The sequence below is a fragment of the Chroicocephalus ridibundus genome, chromosome 2 (genome assembly GCF_963924245.1).
Source record: "Chroicocephalus ridibundus chromosome 2, bChrRid1.1, whole genome shotgun sequence".
NCBI lineage: Eukaryota > Metazoa > Chordata > Aves > Charadriiformes > Laridae > Chroicocephalus > Chroicocephalus ridibundus.
In genome coordinates, this window is record NC_086285.1 from 169309232 (window position 1) to 169327878 (window position 18647).

Sequence of the window (18647 nt, forward strand, 5' to 3'; positions counted from 1 at the left end):
AAGAAGGCTTGTCTATCCCAAAGCTTTTCCACATCCTCCAGCTAGATAAATTGGTTTAATAAAAGATATCGCCCCTGCCTACACCAGTCCCACTTATTTCCTCAAGCTATCGCCTCACGGAATCACGGAATCTTCAGAGTTGGAAGGGACCTCTAGAGATCATCTAGTCCAACTCCCCTGCTAGAGCAGGATTGCCCAGAGCACATCCCTCAGGGCTGCATCCAGGCGGGTCTTGAGAATCTCCAGAGAAGGGGACTCCACACCCTCCCTGGGCAGCCTGTTCCAGTGCTCTGTCACCCTCACCGTAAAGAAGTTTTTCCGTGTATTTGAACGGAACTTCCTATGTTCTACCTTGTGCCCATTGCCCCTTGTCCTGTCACTGGGAACCATTGAAAAGAGTCTGGCTCCGTCCTCCTTCAACCCACCCTTTAGGTACTTGTAAACATTAATCAGGTCCCCCCTCAACCTTCTCTTCTCCAGGCTAAAGAGTCCCAGCTCTCTCAGCCTTTCCTCATAAGGGAGATGCTCCAGTCCCATAATCATCTTAGTTGCCCTTCGCTGGACTCGCTCCAGTAGTTCCCTGTCCCTCTTGAACTGGGGAGCCCAAAACTGGACACAGTACTCCAGTTGTGGCCTCACCAGTGCAGAGTAGAGGGGGAGAATGACCTCCCTCGACCTACTGGCCGCAGTCTTCCCTATGCAGCCCAGGATGCCATTGGCCTTCTTGGCGACAAGGGCACACTGCTGGCTCATGGATAATTTGCTGTCTACCAGGACCCCCAGGTCCTTCTCCTCAGAGCTGCTTCCCAGCATGTCCGCCCCTAACCTATACTGGTGCTTGGCATTCTTCCTCCCCAGGTGCAGGACCCCACACTTGCTTTTGTTGAACCTCCTGAGGTCCTTCTCTGCCCAGCTCTCCAGCCTGTCCAGGTCACGCTGGATGGCAGCACGGCCCTCCGGAGTGTCGGCCACCCCTCCCAGCTTGGTATCATCAGCGAACTTGCTGAGGATACACTCTGTCCCCTCACCTAGGTCATTAATGAATATATTGAACAAAATTGGACCAAGACCAATTGGCCTCCACGACGTCCAGGCTAGACGGCCTCGGAAAGACCAGCGAGGCAGGCTGTTTAGCAGCTGCCTGGACTACCTGAATCGGGAAGGGAAGCATCCCCCGCTGCATCTGCTGCTCAGTCAAATAACCATCAGAGCACGTTAACGGCCCAGTTAGATCCTCCTTTTCCTCCTGAAACCAAGATTAAAACATCGGTAGCTGCTTCGGCTCCCCCTTTCCCCTAAGCAAAACCCGCTTGCCTCCCACCCTAAAGTTCTCAACGCGCTCCCACGCAGTTCCTCCTTGGCCGTGGAGAAAAAGATCAGAAACTCCCGGCTTGCAATTTTCCAGCAGGACGGGAGAAAGGTCCCCGCTGTCCCAGCGACCCCCAGCTACAGCGGCGCAGAATCCCCTCGGGAGGCAGGAAAGCTGCAGGGAGGGGATGCGCCAGGCGGGTGCTGCCGCCGCAGAGACAGAGTTGGGGTTACGAGGAGCCGCAGGGGCGAGGGGGAGGACGGGCAGCAGCAGGGCCAGTTCTATGATTCGAGAATTGATCAGACCAGACGTGCCGGAGGGAACAGGCAACGGACCCTGAAGTGGGAGCAGCCCTAGAGCAGACAGGTTTGGGAGCTGCGGCAGCAGCACGCGCCTACGCGGGACAAAGCGAGCGTCCCTCGTGTTCAGGAGAGGGGCCGAGAGGTTTCTCTCAGCTTTACCAGACACCAGGACGCGCACGGGAGCGGTGAGAATCTGGTTTATCGGTGCCGAGCCCGGACCCTGGTAGGATCGTAGGGTCGAGGCGGGAGGACGCGGAAAAGCAAGCAACCAACACACACACACGGCTTAACTTCTTGCTAAAGCAAGACGGTTCTTGGGCCTGATCTTTCCAGTTGCCCTGCTCGCCCCGTGAGGCAAAACAACTAAATCCTCAGCTTTACACATGGAAAAAGGACAGCTACAGGAGCAGCAGGGATCCAGCCACAAGGAAGAGTATCGCATTCGCGGCCCTTTGAGGGACAGTGCACTCGTGTGGGCTGTTCTCTGGGACCTGTCCTTCTCCACCTCCCCTCAACACGCTCCAACGCCGACCTGCAGCAGCTCCAGCTCTCCCAGCGCCTCTACACCAACCGCTGCTGGGACAAACAACGTGCCGGGCTCGTGAGGAAAGCTAAGACGAAGCCATATAATTCCTCCTGATGAGGAGGGTCTCCGATCCTGAGGAGCCTGTAAGACCAGCTAAGCCCTGTGGCAATTTAAGGAGCTTAAAACACAGGTTCACCTCATTATCCGCCGTTGCGTTTGAAGAGGTTTCCGTTCTCAGGCAACCTCTCGTAAGCCACAAGATGCAAGACAGCAGCATCTCCAGCACTGCCAAGCGAACGTATGTGACACCTCAGGTCTGAGCTTAGACGTAAGAAGATCCAAATCGATGCCTTTGAAACAAGAGCAGTAAAGCGGCTTCTGCCAGGGCCAGGACAAACCACCCTGCTCCGCCAGCCGCGGAGAACCAGGACGACGCAGCCACGTCCGTGTAAGGAGCTGTTTGAGCAGCAGCCTCTGGAGCACGCCTGCTGCCGGGAGCCCAGGAGGAACTCGGCTGGATCCTCCCTGTGGGACAAACCGAGTGACATCGGGCCAACACTGGCAGCAGGTCCCCATCGCAGTGGGAGACAAAGCCATCTTTCCACATCCCGGTGCCTTTGGCAGTGGGGATGTTGTCTCATCTCCACCAGCTCAAGTCTTCCTCCACCGAGCGCTCTAAAACCAGGGGACGGAGCCTGGGAGGCCACATCACAGGCAGTGCTTTGAAGTCGTCGGCTGCTCTTAGCTTTCTCCTCTCACCGGGCTCTCCACGTCACTGTCTTCTGGTACCGCCGTGTTGATCAGCCAGGCTGCTGTATCGCTGCACGACGTACCGCTGCGAGAGCTGAAAGTCCTGAGGACGCGGAGGGGTAACTCGTGCAAAGACCGTCAGCGCAAGTAACAAGCCCGAAATCGTTCACCCTGTGGGCAAACGTCAATTTGTTCCGTTTCGTGGGGCTGACGGAACTGCTAACAGCACAGAAAGACGAAGCCCGACATGGGAAGAGTCTCGCTCACACACCAGACTCAAGAACTAACACGTCTCAAGACAGAGCCAGCTTGCCAGAGTGCCAGGCAAACTGTTTAGTGCTGCAGCTTGCCTTTGCAGGGATTTTGGGCAGAGGGCACAGCGCTGGGTGTGTGAAAGCTGGCCTGTCCCCCCCCACCTCCACCAGGAGCATGGAGCCCTGCGCCGACCCAGGCTCACCGCGGAGCACAGCCCTCCACGCCCCGGTAACACCCACACCGGGCTGGGGCAGGGATCGGCACGGCAGGCTGGGGACGCTGAGATCTGCCGCTCTCCCAGTGCGGTGACTTAGTGAGGTACCGTGGGCACGGTGGGGGCACCAAGCAGCAGCACTTCCACTGACGCCACGAGCTGCTGCTAGCACCAACAGCGGCTTCTTTCCTTCCACAACTGGTAGAAACACATCATAGAATCACGGAATGGTTTGGGTGGGAAGGGACCTTAAAGAGCATCAAGTCCCACACCCTGCCCTGGGCAGGGACATCTTCAACTAGACCTGGTTGCCCAAAGCCCCGTCCAACCTGGCCTTGAACCCCTCCAGGGATGGGGCAGCCACAGCTTCTCTGGCCAACCTGGGCCAGGGGCTCACCAGCTTCATCATGGAGAATTTCTGCCTTATTTTTAATCTCAATCTCCCCTCTTTTGGTTTAAAACCCTTCCCCCTCGTCCCGTGGCTCCCCTCCCTGCTCCAGAGTCCCTCCCCAGCCTTCCCAGAGCCCCCTTAGGGCCTGGAAGGGGCTGGAAGGTCTCCCCGGAGCCTTCTCCAGAGCAGAGGGGCAGAATGTCCCAGGGCTCAAGAGGCAAGAAGGCTCTGCAGAAATTGGGCCACCACAAAAGAATGCGTCAGCTGCTTTTCTCTTTCAGACTGGTGTGGCAAACACGAGCACAAATTAATCTACGGGGAGGAGAAAAAGCGATACAGGGCTAGGGAGAAGAACTGGACAGAGGAGCCCCCATATGCCCCTGCTGATGAGAATCTCAGCTCCAAACGGCTGGGCTCCTGCGGCTGTGCGGCGCAGAGCCGAAGGCAGTGCAGAGCCACCGAGAAGAAGGAAAAGGAGCCCAGGTTCACTGCCAGGCGCCGGCAGAGAAGCAGAGAGAGGAGCCGGATACGGTACCGCAGCCCCGAGCTCCGCAAGGATGCTCCGAGCTCTGCAGCTGAGCGGTCGGGAGCAGGGCCAGGTCTCCGGGTGCCATCCCTGCAGGAAGGGAAGAGGTAAGCGGCTCTCGCTGCACCCCCAGTGTCTCCCCGAAGCCTACGCCCCGCGCAGGGCAGATGAGCTTCAGGCGCTGGGTGCCACAGCGGGGACTCTCCAGCAGAGCAGCGCTGAAGGGGCTTCCTGGCTTCGAAAAGCAGCAAATAAACATTTCAGCCTGGCCTTCAACTGCAGGCCACCGGGCTTCTCCCCAGGGGCTCCCAGAGCCGAGTCGGACGGCTCAGCTCAGCACCGGGGCTGCCAAGGAAGAAAGCACAGCTTGTCAGAACGCTGGAAGTCATTAAGAGGAAATCTAATCCGACAAGGACAGCCTAATATTTACACAGCCCTGCGAGCTAGAGAGGCACTAAGAACGGGGCTTTGCAATCTGCTGACAGGCAGGTGGTGGAAGCTGTGGCCTTTCTGGCTCCGGGATCCCCGGGGGGAGCTGGGACAGCACAATTCAGTTCAGCACCTTGCTGCTCAGACCGGATTAACACTTCTCCACGGGCCGAGGCGCCAGCGCTGGCTCACACTTCAGTACCTCTCTCTCTTCTGTCCTCAGGAGAGGCGGTCTTTACTCCTCCACGGGTTTTTTAAAGCCCCAAAGGCCAGGCTTCTTACATTCCGACTTCCTAAAAGCATCTTCTTGGAGAGAGCTGCAGATCGCCACCAGCATTGCGAGATGGAGTGCAGCTCTGGAAAGGCACCTCATCATCCCACCACCATCTACGCTTGAATTCCGCCCAGACGCTAACACGTCCTGAAACCGGTTTGTGTTTCACCGTCTCAGGAGCCGTCGGTCTCCCCATCACTTCTCTTGGCTGGTCAAACACAACAGTCGCTAACTGGGATATCTCACAGCATAAAAATATAAACGTCCGGCAAGAGTATTTCAAGCACCAACATGTTCAGAGAGCAGTGACACCCCCCCTCTATCTAAAGGGTTTCTTCCCTTGCCAAAGCCACTCCTTCCACAGATGGAGCAGCAAAGATGAAGCCCAGACCAACGAAGAGCATCGGCTTGGCTTCGGCACCCTCCAAACCACTGGCTTTCACCAAGAGAAAACCATAGGTTTTTCCAGAAGCGGGGAGAGACCATGATTAAAGGAGTCAGTTGCCAGAACAGTGTTACAACCCCTCGCTGTGAGGTGCGACACCAGCGGTATCCTCCCCGTCCGTGGGTCAGAGCTCCCAGCTCTTCCCGGAGCCCCAGACAGGCCTCTCCGGGAGGACCGTGATGCTGAGTCTACAGAAAAGCTCTGGCAACCTGAGCACGCAAGGCTCCTTGCTGTCTGGTCTCTCAGCAGGAAACCTCAGAGTAATCACAGAACATCTGCAAGTTTCCCTTCCCTTCTCCGTCCACGCGCCGTCCTTCTCCACGAGCTCCCTGATGCTCTCCACGTTTCTCTGGCAGAGCAGGAGACCCTGCTGTCGGTTCCTAAGTGCTGGACGCATCCAGCCCCGACGCACACGCAGCTCTCCTGCGCGTAGTCCAGAAGCCTCGGGAAGCAGCAGCTTGGGAATCCTCCCCAGCCTCGATTAACTTGCTGGACAGCCAGAAGATACTGAAAGGAAGAGACCCAGGACACGCACAAATCCCTCCGAAAGCGCTCCAGAGCCTGCCTCGAGTGACGCGCAGAGTGACAGGCCATTCCCAGAGAACAAAGTCATCTTTAACATCAAGGCTGAAGACCCGACAGGGAGGAGCAGGAGGCTTCTCCGGCACCAGCTCAGGCGTCCACGCCATTGGCAAGGCACAAGCGAGGTTGGAGCAAACCGGGATCAGCTGGGAGGGCTAAAGGCAGGTTCAAAGCAAATTTCCACAAGACAGGACGAGGCTTTCGGTTTTGAAAAAGGGGGACAGCAAAACAGCCATCCAGGCTAGTATGAGCGCGCTTGGCAAAACACGCAGAAGGACTGTAAAAATCAGGGCTGGGTCTCTACAAGGGGCCAAGCTGATCACGGAATCACGGAATCTTCAGAGTTGGAAGGGACCTCTAGAGATCATCTAGTCCGACTCCCCTGCTAGAGCAGGATTGCCCAGAGCACATCCCTCAGGGCTGCATCCAGGCGGGTCTTGAAAATCTCCAGAGAAGGGGACTCCACACCCTCCCTGGGCAGCCTGTTCCAGTGCTCTGTCACCCTCACCGTAAAGAAGTTTTTCCGTGTATTTGAACGGAACTTCCTATGTTCTACCTTGTGCCCGTTGCCCCTCGTCCTGTCACTGGGAACCATTGAAAAGAGCCCGGCTCCGTCCTCCTTAAACCCACCCTTTAGATACTTGTAAACATTAATCAGGTCCCCCCTCAACCTTCTCTTCTCCAGGCTAAAGAGTCCCAGCTCTCTCAGCCTTTCCTCATAAGGGAGGTGCTCCAGTCCCATAATCATCTTAGTTGCCCTTCGCTGCACTCGCTCCAGTACTTCCCTGTCCCTCTTGAACTGGGGAGCCCAAAACTGGACGCAGTACTCCAGTTGTGGCCTCACCAGTGCAGAGTAGAGGGGGAGAATGACCTCCCTCGACCTACTGGCCGCACTCTTCCCTATGCAGCCCAGGATGCCATTGGCCTTCTTGGCGACAAGGGCACGCTGCTGGCTCATGGATAATTTGCTGTCTACCAGGACCCCCAGGTCCTTCTCCTCAGAGCTGCTTCCCAGCATGTCCGCCCCTAACCTATACTGGTGCTTGGCATTCTTCCTCCCCAGGTGCAGGACCCTACACTTGCTTTTGTTGAACCTGATTTGGATCTTCTCTGCCCAGCTCTCCAGCCTGTCCAGGTCACGCTGGATGGCAGCACGGCCCTCTGGAGTGTCGGCCACCAGTGATCTTGGCTCTGCCGCGGAAGGGTGGTCTGTACCCTCCCGCCCACCTCCTGCTGCTCCCTGCGCGCCTGCTCGGCTCCCGACACACTCCCCGGGAGCCGATTCAACCCGCTCCCCTCGCGGAAGGGAGGGGGAGAGACAGCTTTCGGCCAGGCCAAGGAGGTGACCTGGCTCAAGGAAGCATCTTCTGAGACGGAGCAGAACCAGGAAGAGAGGACGAGGCTGGAGATGGGAAACATCCCCGCTCCGGCAGCCCCCGGAGAAGCTGCCGACTGGGAAGTTCATTCGCCTGCTGTGAAAACACAGCTCCGGAGAAGCTGCCAGGGAGGATCCGCGCTCTGTATTTGCACTTTGTTACCCAACTGCAAGGAGCAGGAAGAACTGGGGGCCATACGCTGAGCATCATCAGCTCCGCATTGCGGCCGACGGCTGCTTTTGGCACTTACGCATCACGTCCCCGACAGTGCTACGCCGTACTGGAAATGAACGCCGTATAATTTGCAACATATTTTAAGCTTAGGGCTAAAAAAAAATCAGTTAAATTTCCAAGAACGAGCTAAACAAAGGCAGAAGAGGCTGGCCTCCAGAGCTCCCTGCTGCTCAGAGATACCCGGCCGCAGGCAGACTCCAAATCGTCATTCAGCAACACCCCCAGAAGCGCCAAAGTCACCACACCAACCGACCAAACAAGAGAGGCGTCTAAGAAGTGACTATAAATTTTTGGGCAAGTGTTAAAATCGCCTCCAAAGGAGCAGGGACGAGTTCCCTGCTCAAAACACTGCTGGCGGAGGCGCAAGTTAAACTGTTTTCTCTTACCAGGGTTAAACCCCCGCGAGGTCTCCTGGAGCATTTTAGGGGCACAGGGCAGCAGCGTCCTCTGTTTCCGACAGGGAACACAGCTTGGAGGAGATCCTAACGAGCAGCCAAAGCCAGGGATTAACGTCAAGGACACTCAAGAGTCTGTGTTTCTTTCTGGAGTGTTATTTTCCTCTCTTTTTCGTGTTCCTGTAACTAAGAACCTGACGGAACAAAAACTCGTTTGGCGGCACCTGAGGACTCCGCAGGGTTTGCACATCGCTTTGGCTAAAGCGCCCCTACAGAGCGCACCGAACTGAACAAAATTAAAAAAAAAAAAAGAAAAAAAAGAAAAAAGGTGGGTGCTGCGGCAGCGGGGGAGGCAGGGCGCGCACCGGCAGCTTCGAGGCCACGGACCGAAGAGCAGAAGAGCCAGCAAAAGCGATTATCACAAACACCAGCTCAAGGGAGAGCGAGGTGGTTATTTGTGGGGCAGATCCTCCCGCTGCCCCACGGCAGCTCACGGCGGGTCTGTTTCTTACCCGTCCCACTAACAGCAGCTCCGACACTCCACCAGCCCTTTGACCGTGGGTATCTGCGGCTGCGTCTATCCTCCTGCCTTATAAACATAACAAAAAATAATCCCCCCCCAGCAGGTTTTGCCATCACAACCAATCCAAGAAAAATTTTAGCTCGCCTTTTAACGACGTTTTCACCACTAACTCCTAGTAAATTAAGCAGCTTTGCCAATCAGAGAGCTGATGAACAGAAATCAAGGGTTTTAAGAGTGTGCAATCAAGAGACTAGAGTTCGAGAAATCTCATTCAAAATTAAATGTAGCTATCCGGGGCAAATAAACAGCTCTCCGATGCTAGCAAGTGAAATATTTTCTAAGTATAAGCTCGTTCTCTTCGCTCTTGCCCCAAAGCTGTAAGTTCGTTTTTAAATACGACAGTATTACACAAATGGCTTCAGCGTGGGTGTGCCGGCCACCTCCGCCGGCGACCCAGCAGCTCTCCTGGCAGAGGGGGACAGCGAGCGCCCCGAGGACAGACCCCGCTCAGACGGAGCGGTCCCTCGAGCGCTCCTTCCCCAGACCCTGCGCGTAAGCTCCATTTTCTTCTCCGAAGTTTCCCCCTCCCGCCCCGCGAAGCGACGAGCGCAGCTCCAAAGCCGAGAGCTGTGGAGAGCGACGGCCAAGGAAAGACTCAAGATGCTCCCGGGAAATTCTTACTTCGTACTTGACCTCGGCTCTCCCCGCGTTCCCGAGGGGTTTCGATGCAACGTAAAATTCTGAACTGCGCACAGCACCAAAATCGTCGAGTCTCTCTGAAAAGCCGTCTGACCTGCAGGGGCTTCTAAGACTCTAAAGCAGCAGCTTTCAACCCGTTTACTTATGGCATTAACGCCAAGGCCCTGTAAACAAGGAAGAGAAGAAAACCCAGCTGCGGGAGGCTGCAGTTCACTACGCAGGGTTCACAGCTCCAGCAGAAAGCGTTTAGGGGTGCCGCACGCCAAAAAGGACGGAGGCACAGATCACAGAATTACTTCCTTGCAGGATCCCAGAGAAGAAAAGGGTCTGGACAGACCAAACCTCTGTCAACCTCTGCACTGGGAATGCGACGCCCTTGCAAGGAGCGTTCCTTTTTCCCCCCAAACAGAAACAGGTAAACATATTCCCGGCCACGTCCGACATGTTTGATGTCTTTTCCCCCTCTGTGAAACCCCTTCAGGAGCCTTCTGCCACAAGAGGAAGCACAGACAAGTCTCCGCTCCGTCTCTAACGTCCCTGCTCGGGATGGCTGCAGTTTGTGCCGGGGAACTCTCTCCACACGCAGGCCGGCAGCACAGGAACGGCACCAGCTCCTGCCCTTCTGCCAAGACGCCGATGCCTCTGCACAGCAAAGACCCCAAAGGCAGAAGGCAAAGCAAGAAAGGAAACTGGGAACGCGACTTCACTGAGCCGTCGCTACAGAACCGACAGACTATCCCTGCCCAAAGCAGCAGCGAGGCCAAAAAAGGGACATATCGCACAGCAATGGAAACAGGGGTCAGGATCAGCCGCCCCCTGACCTCCTCGGCTTCTGCTGTCACTGCTGGAGCTCTTTTTTTGGGCTGTGCTACCTGCACAAAGCGCGCAACATTCCAGGGAAGAGCTTGTCATAGAATCATCGAATGGTTTGGGTTGGAAGGGACCTTGAAGATCATCTAGTTCCAACCCCCCCTGCCATGGGCAGAGACACCTCCCACTAGATCAGGCTGCTCAGAGCCTCATCCGGCCTGGCCTTGAACACCTCCAGGGACGGGGTGTCCACAACTTCTCTGGGCAACCTGTTCCAGTGCCTCACCACCCTCACGGCAAAGAATTTCTTCCTAATATCCAATCTAAATCTACCCTCTTTCAGTTTGAAACCGCTACCCTGTTTGTCCATTGTTACCCACGTTGTCCATCGTGTCCAGCTTGACCCGGGTTGCAACGAGACCGTGATGGATCCCAACATCCGCAGATACTTTCTTACGGACCCACAGCATTGCACGCACTTGGATACCGAATAGAAGGCTGAAGAATCGGGTGGGGTGGGCGCAGAACCAGCCCCAGCTCTCACAGACAGATGCACAACGCGGTGGCAGTCGGTCCCGGCTCAAGCAAGCGGCCGCGTGGCACAACAGAGCCGAGAGCCAACGCCGAGGAAAACAACACCGCTACCAACCAAAACGCCTGCGCAGTCGGGGGACCAATCGTTCTGAAAAGCAAAACAGAACAAAAGCAAAAAAGGCCTCGCTCCCCCAGAGTGATTTCTGGGCTGGAGCAGGCGCCGGGCCCAGCCCACACCAGAGATTCGTAAGCGGTTGAAGAAGCACAACGGCGGCATCAGGGTGGGAAGAAGCGGCTGTCAATGGAGAAATCCAAGCAGGACGGCTGCTGCACGGCAACACCGCAGCCCCAGGCACCGCTGCAGAACTCCTAAGTGGGTTATTAGAGGAACTTCCTACTAAATTTCTACTCCAAACCCTCATCCTTCTACCCATCCTCCAAACGAATGCACAGACTTCGATAGCCAGGATAATAACAAGGCATTTTTTGTTAAGCCTGGGGCATGACGCAAGGCGAAGGAGGCTGCCGTGCCCAGAATCCCAGGGATCGCACCTTAATACCTCAAGACAAATGTGAGTGTGAATTTTTTCCACCAATCTTTGTGCCTGCACCTTCTGAGACAGAAGTGAGACTACGTCCGTGTAATCATGTTCTAAAAAGGCTACTACCTATGAGAGAAGCATCGCTACTGCGACTCTAGAAATGCAAACCGGCACAGAAGTTGTTTTGCTGTTAACGAGCCAGCAGCACTACAGCTCTCTATGCTGCGTCTCATCCCAAAGGCTGAAGTGTCACCTAATTCTGTACGCGTACGGTTCCCTCTTCTGCTGCTCCGACGTGGTCAGACATCCCTGACCCCCAGGAGACGGAAAACGGGCACTCAGCCTGCGCGAAGCCCCCTCAGCATCTCTGGGGCCTCTCTACCCAACGCGCAGCCTGGATTCCTCACGCCAACCCAGCTGCATCGCACAGCCCAAGGCCCTACTTGTGTAATTAAAGAAAAGCAGCTAAAAAAAAAAAAAAAACAAAAAAAAAAATCTAGAAGCACAGAATGATTTGAGTTGAAGGGGCTTTTAAAGCCCACCCAGTGCCACCCCCTGCCCTGGGCAGGGACATCTTCAACTAGCCCAGGTTGCCCAAAGCCCCGGCCAACCTGGCCTTGAACCCCTCCAGGGATGGGGCAGCCACAGCTTCTCGGGGCAACCTGGGCCAGGGGCTCACCAGCTTCATCATGGAGAATTTCTGCCTTATTTTTAATCTCAATCTCCCCTCTTTTGGTTTAAAACCCTTCCCCCTCGTCCCATGGCTCCCCTCCCTGCTCCAGAGTCCCTCCCCAGCTTTCCCGGAGCCCCTTGAGGGCCTGGAAGGGGCTGGAAGGTCTCCCCGGAGCCCTCTCTCCCCCAGACAGCCCCACCTCACGGGTCTAACCAAGGTCCCCCCCTCACAGCGGTTTCGCCATGGCTCGCACACACAGGCTGGATTTTGCTTTTTCTCCCCAATTTACAAACGGGGGGCACCGACACCGGGCACGGGCCCTTCCTCCCACCCGTTCCTCCTCCTCCAGACATGAGCAGCGGCCGGAGCAGGGGGAAAACCGCCGTTGCCTGGCCGGGCTCTGCCTCCGGGCGCCGTTACCGGTGACGGCCGGCGGGGGGGGGGGGGGTGGGACCCCCAACCGGGCCGCTGCAAACCCCGGGGGGGGGTGCCGTGCCTCGCCCCCCACCCGCTGAAACGGTGTTTCCCGGCGGTTAGAGGGAACCCCCCCACCCCCGGTTTGAGGCCTTACGTGTATGCGGGGGGGCGAGCTGCCGCCGGGGCCTTCCTCCGGGCCCTCCTCCTCCTCCTCCTCCTCCTCCTCCTCCGCCGAGGTGCTGTCGCTGCCCGAGTCCTCCAGCCCCGAGTAGACGCTCTCCTCGCTGTCCGTCAGCTCCTCGCTCTCCGCGGCAGGACTCGGCTGGAAGGGAACGGGACGGCGGGGGGTCAGGCCTCCGGTAACGCGGAGGGAGGGGGGGGGGGGGGGGGTGTTCAGGCCTCCGGTAACGGAGTGGCCCGACCCACCGACCTCCCCCCGCGCTGCCAGGGCCCCACCGACCTCCCCCTACGCTGCCAGGGCCCCGCCGGCACCGGGCCGGGCCCTCATCGCCCGTAACCATGGCAACCCCTCCCCGACCTGCTCCATGGCTCCGTCCCGCCGCTCCGCGTGCGCCGCCGCCGCCGCCACGCACCACGTGCGCGCGGGTCAGAGGTCACGGCCCCGCTCCGCCCCCCCCCCCCGGCCACCACCTTTCCGCCTGCCCCCGGCCCCTCCCCGGCGGCAGCGGCCACACCGGGAGGGGGAAGGGCGGGGGGAGGGGGATGATCCCGGTGGGGGTGGGGGAGGGGAAGGGCAGGGGATAACCGGGGAGGGGTCAAAGGGGAGAGGTGACACGGCGCGGATGCGCATGCGCCGCACGCCATGGGGCCGCATGCGCATAGGCGCGCACCGGGCGGGTGCCGGCGGAGCAGGTGCGCATGCGCAGAGAGCCTCACCGGGGGGGGGGCTCGGCGTGCTGCGCATGCGCACTGTGGCGGCCGTTGGGCGCGCACGCCTCGGCCGGCCGGCGCGTCGGCAGAACTGCGCATGCGCACAGAGGGGAGGGGGGAGACTCCTTGAGGGGGCGCATGCGCACGGCGTGCGGCCGGGAGGGAGGCGTGGCCCTCCCCGCGCGCGGGTGGGGTGGAGGGGGGGGGGAGAGGCGGTGCCGCGCACGCGCGCCGCCGCGCCGCGCGGGGGGCTTGTCTCGGAGGCGTCCCAAGATGGCGGCGGCCATGCTGGGCCCCGGGGGTTGCAGTGCGCAGGCAGCGGCCCGGCCCCGCGGCGGCGGCCGCCGGCGGCACTAAGCCCCGCACCGCCCGCCTCGGCCCGCCGCTAAACCCCACCTGGCGGCGGTTTCCCCGGGGAGAGGGGGGCGGGTGTGGTGGGGGGGGGGGACGCCGGCTCGCTGCGGCCTGCCCCGGGGCCTGCAGCCGGGCCCTGAGGCCGCCGCCGCTATGGAGGGGCCCGGCGCGGCGGCGGTGGGCGCCGGCCCCGGCGGCAGTAACGTCCCCGCTTTCCTCACCAAGCTGTGGACCCTGGTGGAGGATCCCGACACCGACTCGCTCATCTGCTGGAGCCCGGTGAGTCCCGATGAGGGGACGAAGCGGCCGAGGCCCCGGGGCCCGGCTCCCGGCAGCGGGCGAACGCCCGCTGACGGGAGCCGGGCCCCGAGGCCTCGGCCCAGGCGTGTCCGCGGCCTCCCGAGTGACTTTCCCAAGCCGCGGGACTCTCCAGGCCTCGCAGTTCCTAATTAGAGGTGCTGCCTCTTTCCCCGCTGCTTATCCCGCCCGTGCACCTCATTATCCCAGCGCCGCAATCCCTCAGGGGAAAATGAGCTGTCCCGGCTATTCGAGGGGAGAAAAAAAAAAAACAAAAAAACAAAACCCCAGCGTCCAGGTGCTTTTCTAACTGTTTCCATGGCAGGGGATGCTCTACAGTATTTAGCCGTGTCATTATAACCGCTGTGCCAGAGCCCGTGCTGTTTCCGCTTCGCTCTCCCGCTTTATGATCGCTCCAGTCGTGCAAGTCCCCCTTTTTTTTCTCTCTCTCATTAGCCGCTTGGGGAAGTGTAAGGCTTGTCTAAAAGATCAGAGTGTCCAGAGCCAAATGCTGCAAGCTGTTTTTTTCGGAGGCAGTCCCATCTATGGTGTTTACCTGAAATCAAAGGGAAGACGTTTTCTTGCTCTTTAGTTCTTAACCTGGCAGACCGAGCAGTTAAGTGGAAATAAGTTCTTGCGAATATTCTCCTGTATCGCCTTGCGTCGGCCGCAGATCAGGCGTTTGCTACCCAAACTATCGAAGGAAGGGGCGTGCGGTAACACTTATAAGAGTGAAAAAGGACTGTCGTGTAGAGGTTTGACTTCAGATGGGCATGCGGAGCTAAGACGAGTGGAACTGCGGTTCAAGATCATAAAATGTGAACGATAAGGACCAAAATAAAAGCGTAAACGCGCTGGGAATGTTTTTTCGTAACCCTTGATCGTAGCTGCTCTCCACCGGCTACGACTGTTTGCTTATCTGGCTCAATGTGGCAGTGACGAGATGAAAGACCTGCGCTGTCTGTTTGCTGCAGATATTGCATTGCTCTTAACTTTGCAAGTCATCGCCCCTGAACAGACGCCTCGTCCTGTTACTAGAGCAAACAACGATTTAACGCCTTGCGTTAAATAAGTTTGTGTTCGTTGTGTTGCTGAAGCACCGCGAGAAATCGCATTTAGGGGCAGGGGGCAAAGGGCATCACCCCGTTCCCTCTGCCTTTGGGAGCTGCAGTGGCGCTTTCCTCCTGAGAGTGGGTATGAGAGAATTTTTGGGGGGGATTCTGTGAGAACTTTCGGCCTGTGTCTGAATGCAGACAGATTCGCTGTTTGGGCGGTGTTTGAATTAAGCTGTGCCACTGGGAGTATGGAGTAATATCCATGGGATTAGTATCTACATGCAAATCAGCATGCTTTTGCAAATAGGTCTATGTACTTTGCTTGTGTTGACAGGTAGATGAAGTTGCCTACATCTTTACATTTCTCCTTGCCCAAAAGATTTGTCGTGAGTGTAGGAGGAAAGAGGTGCTGGTGTCGAGGCTGGAGCTCCTGACTGCTCGCTTCCCTCCCTTGGCACAGTTTGCTGCCCCCTCTTCTTTGGGGTTGTTGTTCATTTTGACTGTTTTTGGTTTGTAACATAGAATTGTAGAATCGCAGAACAGTTTGGGTGGGCAGGGAGCTTTAAAGGCCATCGAGTCCAACCCCCTGCCCCGGGACACCTCCCACTAGCCCAGGTTGCTCCGAGCCCCGTCCAACCTGGCCTTGAACCCCTCCAGGGATGGGGCAGCCACAGCTTCTCTGGGCAACCTGGGCCAGGGGCTCACCAGCTTCATCATGGAGAATTTCTTCCTTATTTTTAATCTCAATCTCCCCGCTTTTGGTTTAAAACCCTTCCCCCTCGTCCCGTGGCTCCCCTCCCTGCTCCAGAGTCCCTCCCCAGCTTTCCCGGAGCCCCTTGAGGGCCTGGAAGGGGCTGGAAGGTCTCCGCGGAGCCTTCTCTTCTCCAGGCTGAACCCCCCCAGCTCTCTCAGCCTGTCCTCCCAGCAGAGGGGCTCCAGCCCTCCCGGCATCTCCGGGGCCTCCTCCGGCCCCCGCTCCGACACCTCCGTGTCCTCCCGATGTCGCCGGGGCTGGAGGCAGCACTGCAGGGGGGTCTCCCCCGAGCGGAGCAGAGGGGCAGAATCCCCCCCTCGCCCCCCTGCCCACGCTGCTGGGGATGCAGCCCAGGCTGCGGGGGGGTTTCTGTGCTGCCAGCGCACGGTGCCGGCTCATGGGCAGCGTTTCCCCCCTCCTCAGCCCCCCCAAGCCCTTCTCTCAGGGCTGCTCTCCATCCCCCCACCCCCAGCCTGGGCTGGCACCGGGGGCTGCCCCGTGACCCCAAGCTGTCCAAGCCCACCTGGGGACAAGGGAGCTGCTGCTGGTAGGTGAGAGTTCAAGGGTAGGAAAGGGAGATTCGTACGCTGGTTGTGCATCCGAAGAAGCAGTGTGCTGGGTGAGGTTGCTTTGCAGTAGCTGTCGGGGTACGCGTTCTTGGCCTCTGCTAAATGTGCAATATCCTCCTTCGTTCACTGAGTGATAAATCGCCTTTTTTTACTGGGTGTTTGCAGTGGGGTGACAGTGTCCATGAAGAGCAATGCGGCAGCTTGGACAGCCGCAGCGCTGAGGTCCAGCCTAGATCTAAACTTTATTCCAAAGTAGCTTTGCTAGTTTGCTAAAGAGATTATTTTTTTAACTGCTTTATGCTATTGATAGTACAATGAGAAGCTCACAATCATTTAAAAAAGATTTTAGGGCCTTAGGGCAACTGGTAAAGCGATCAGGAGCTCTGGTTGTGTTCTCCTCCATCCCTCTGACATCATCGATGGACGAGGGAATACATAGGAGGAGTCAACAGGTCAATTCATGGCTCGGGGACTGGTGTCGTAGGCAGGGCTTTGGGTTTTACGATCACAGCTTGGCATATGAGGCACCAGAGCTGCAAGCAGCTAATGGGATGCACTTATCCCAGAGTGGGAAAAGGATTCTGGGGCAGGAGTTGGCAGGCCTCACTGCCCGGGCTTTAAACTAGATTTGAAGGGGGAAGGGGTCAATAATTTCATGCTTGCCTGTGACCAACAGTGGGGCAGCACATCGGGGGCAGAGGCATGGAGTCCTAGTAAGGGCTTTCAACTTGTTGTCCTAAGGCAAGCCGGAGAGGACGCACCGGGACACCCCTAGGGAATCAAGGGCGATTCACGCAAGAGGGTGACACGGCCAGCCCCGCTGAAGTGCCTCTACGCGAATGCAGGCAGCTTGGGCAGTAAACAGGAGGAATTAAGGGCCACTGTGCTGCTGGAAAGCCATGACGTAGTAGTGGCCATTACTGAAGCTTGGTGGGATGATTCCCATGACTGGAATGTAGGGATAGACGGATACAAGCTCTTTAGGAAGGACAGGCAGGGGAGGAGGTGTTGCCCTCTACGTCAGTGACCAGCTAGAATCCATGGAGCTCCACATGGGGAAGGACGAGGAGCTGGTTGAGAGTGCATGGGTTAAGGTTAAAGGGAAGACAGGGGAAGGCCATGTTACAGTAGGGGTCTGCTGCAGGCCACCTGACCAGCAGAGCCGAGCAGATGAGGCCCTCCATAGGCAGATAGAAGTGGCTCCGCGTTCACAGGCCCTGGTCCTTGTGGGGGATTTCAGCCACCCTGACATCTGCTGGAGAGACCACACAGCAAGGCACCGGCAATCCAGGGTGTTCCTGGAATGCACAGATGACAACTTCCTCCTCCAAATGGTAGAGGAACCAGCAAGAAACGGTGCTATGCTGGACCTCCTTCTCACAACAGGGAAGGGCTGGTGACCAGCGTGAGGCTCAGGGATAACCTTGGTGGCAGTGACCACGAAGCAATAGAATTTAAGATCCTCAGGGCAACTAGGAGGATGTATTCCAAGCTCACAACCCTGGACTTTAGGCATGCAGACTTTGATCGGTTCAGGGATCTGCTGGCCAAAGTGCCGTGGGACAAAGCCCTAGAGGGAAGGGGGGCCCAGGACAGCTGGTCAGTATTCAAGGATCACCTTCTCCGTGTCCAGGAGCAAACTATACCGACAAAGAGGAAGGCAGGAAAGAATGCTAGGAGACCTGCCTGGATGCACAGGGAGCTCCTGGACACACTGTCACACAAAAAGAAACTTTATAAGGAGTGGAAGAAAGGACAGCTGGAATGGGGGGCATACAAGGAAGCTCTCTGAATAGCAAGAGACCTGATGAGAAAAGCTAAAGCTCAGTTAGAGTTAAATCTAGCCAAGGAGATCAAGGGAAACGGCAAACATTTCTATAGGTACATTAATGGTAAGAAGAAGACTAGGCAGGGTGTGGGCCCCCTCAGAAAGGAAACGGGGCAGCTGGTGACAAGTGACATGGAGAAGGCCGAGGTTCTCAACGACTTCTTTTCCTCACTCTTCACTGGCAAGGGTTCCAGCCACACTCCCGGAGTCACAGAAGACAATGGCAGGGGTTGGACAGAACTGCCCATTGTAAGTGAAGATCAGGCTCGTCACCATCTGATGAACTTGAAAGTGAACAAGTCCATGGGACCCGATGGGATACACCCATGCGTACTGAAGGAACTGGCGGATGAGGTTGATAAACCGCTCCCTATTACATTCCGAAAGTCATGGCAATCTGGTAAGGTCCTCACTGACTGGAAAAGGGGAAACATAATCCCCATTTTCAAAAAGGGAAAGGAGGAGGAACCAGGGAACTATAGGCCAGTCAGTCTCACCTCCGTGCCTGGTAAGATTATGGAGCACATCCTCCACAAGGCACTGCGGAGGCAGAAGAAAAACAAAGAGGTGACTGGGTACAATGAACACGGCTTCACCAAGGGCAAATCCTGCCTGACAAACCTGGTGGCCTTCTATGAGAAGGTCACAACATCAATAGACGAGGGGAGAGCAAATGACGTCATTTCCTGGACC

The 18647-nt window shown here is 57.3% G+C and overlaps 2 protein-coding genes across 4 annotated transcripts in view; one reads left to right on the plus strand and one right to left on the minus strand.

Moving 5' to 3' along the window:
* Positions 1-12981, minus strand: part of BOP1 (BOP1 ribosomal biogenesis factor) — an 85320-nt gene extending 72339 nt beyond the window's left edge. The window contains exons 1-2 of the mRNA XM_063327711.1: positions 12745-12981; positions 12361-12528 (exon numbers count right to left, since the gene is read on the minus strand). Coding sequence (XP_063183781.1) covers positions 12361-12528; positions 12745-12753 — 177 coding nt within the window. The 5' untranslated portion in view covers positions 12754-12981. The remainder of the gene's footprint in view (positions 1-12360; positions 12529-12744) is intronic.
* Positions 1-18647, plus strand: part of HSF1 (heat shock transcription factor 1) — a 116842-nt gene that overhangs the window by 21133 nt on the left and 77062 nt on the right. For 2 of the 3 annotated variants that reach the window (XM_063327714.1, XM_063327717.1), the window contains exon 1: positions 13328-13730. In XM_063327714.1, the coding sequence (XP_063183784.1) occupies positions 13605-13730 (126 nt within the window). In that variant the 5' untranslated portion in view covers positions 13328-13604. Of the gene's footprint in view, positions 1-13327; positions 13731-18647 lie in introns of those variants that run through there. The other variant, XM_063327715.1, reaches the window with a different exon arrangement.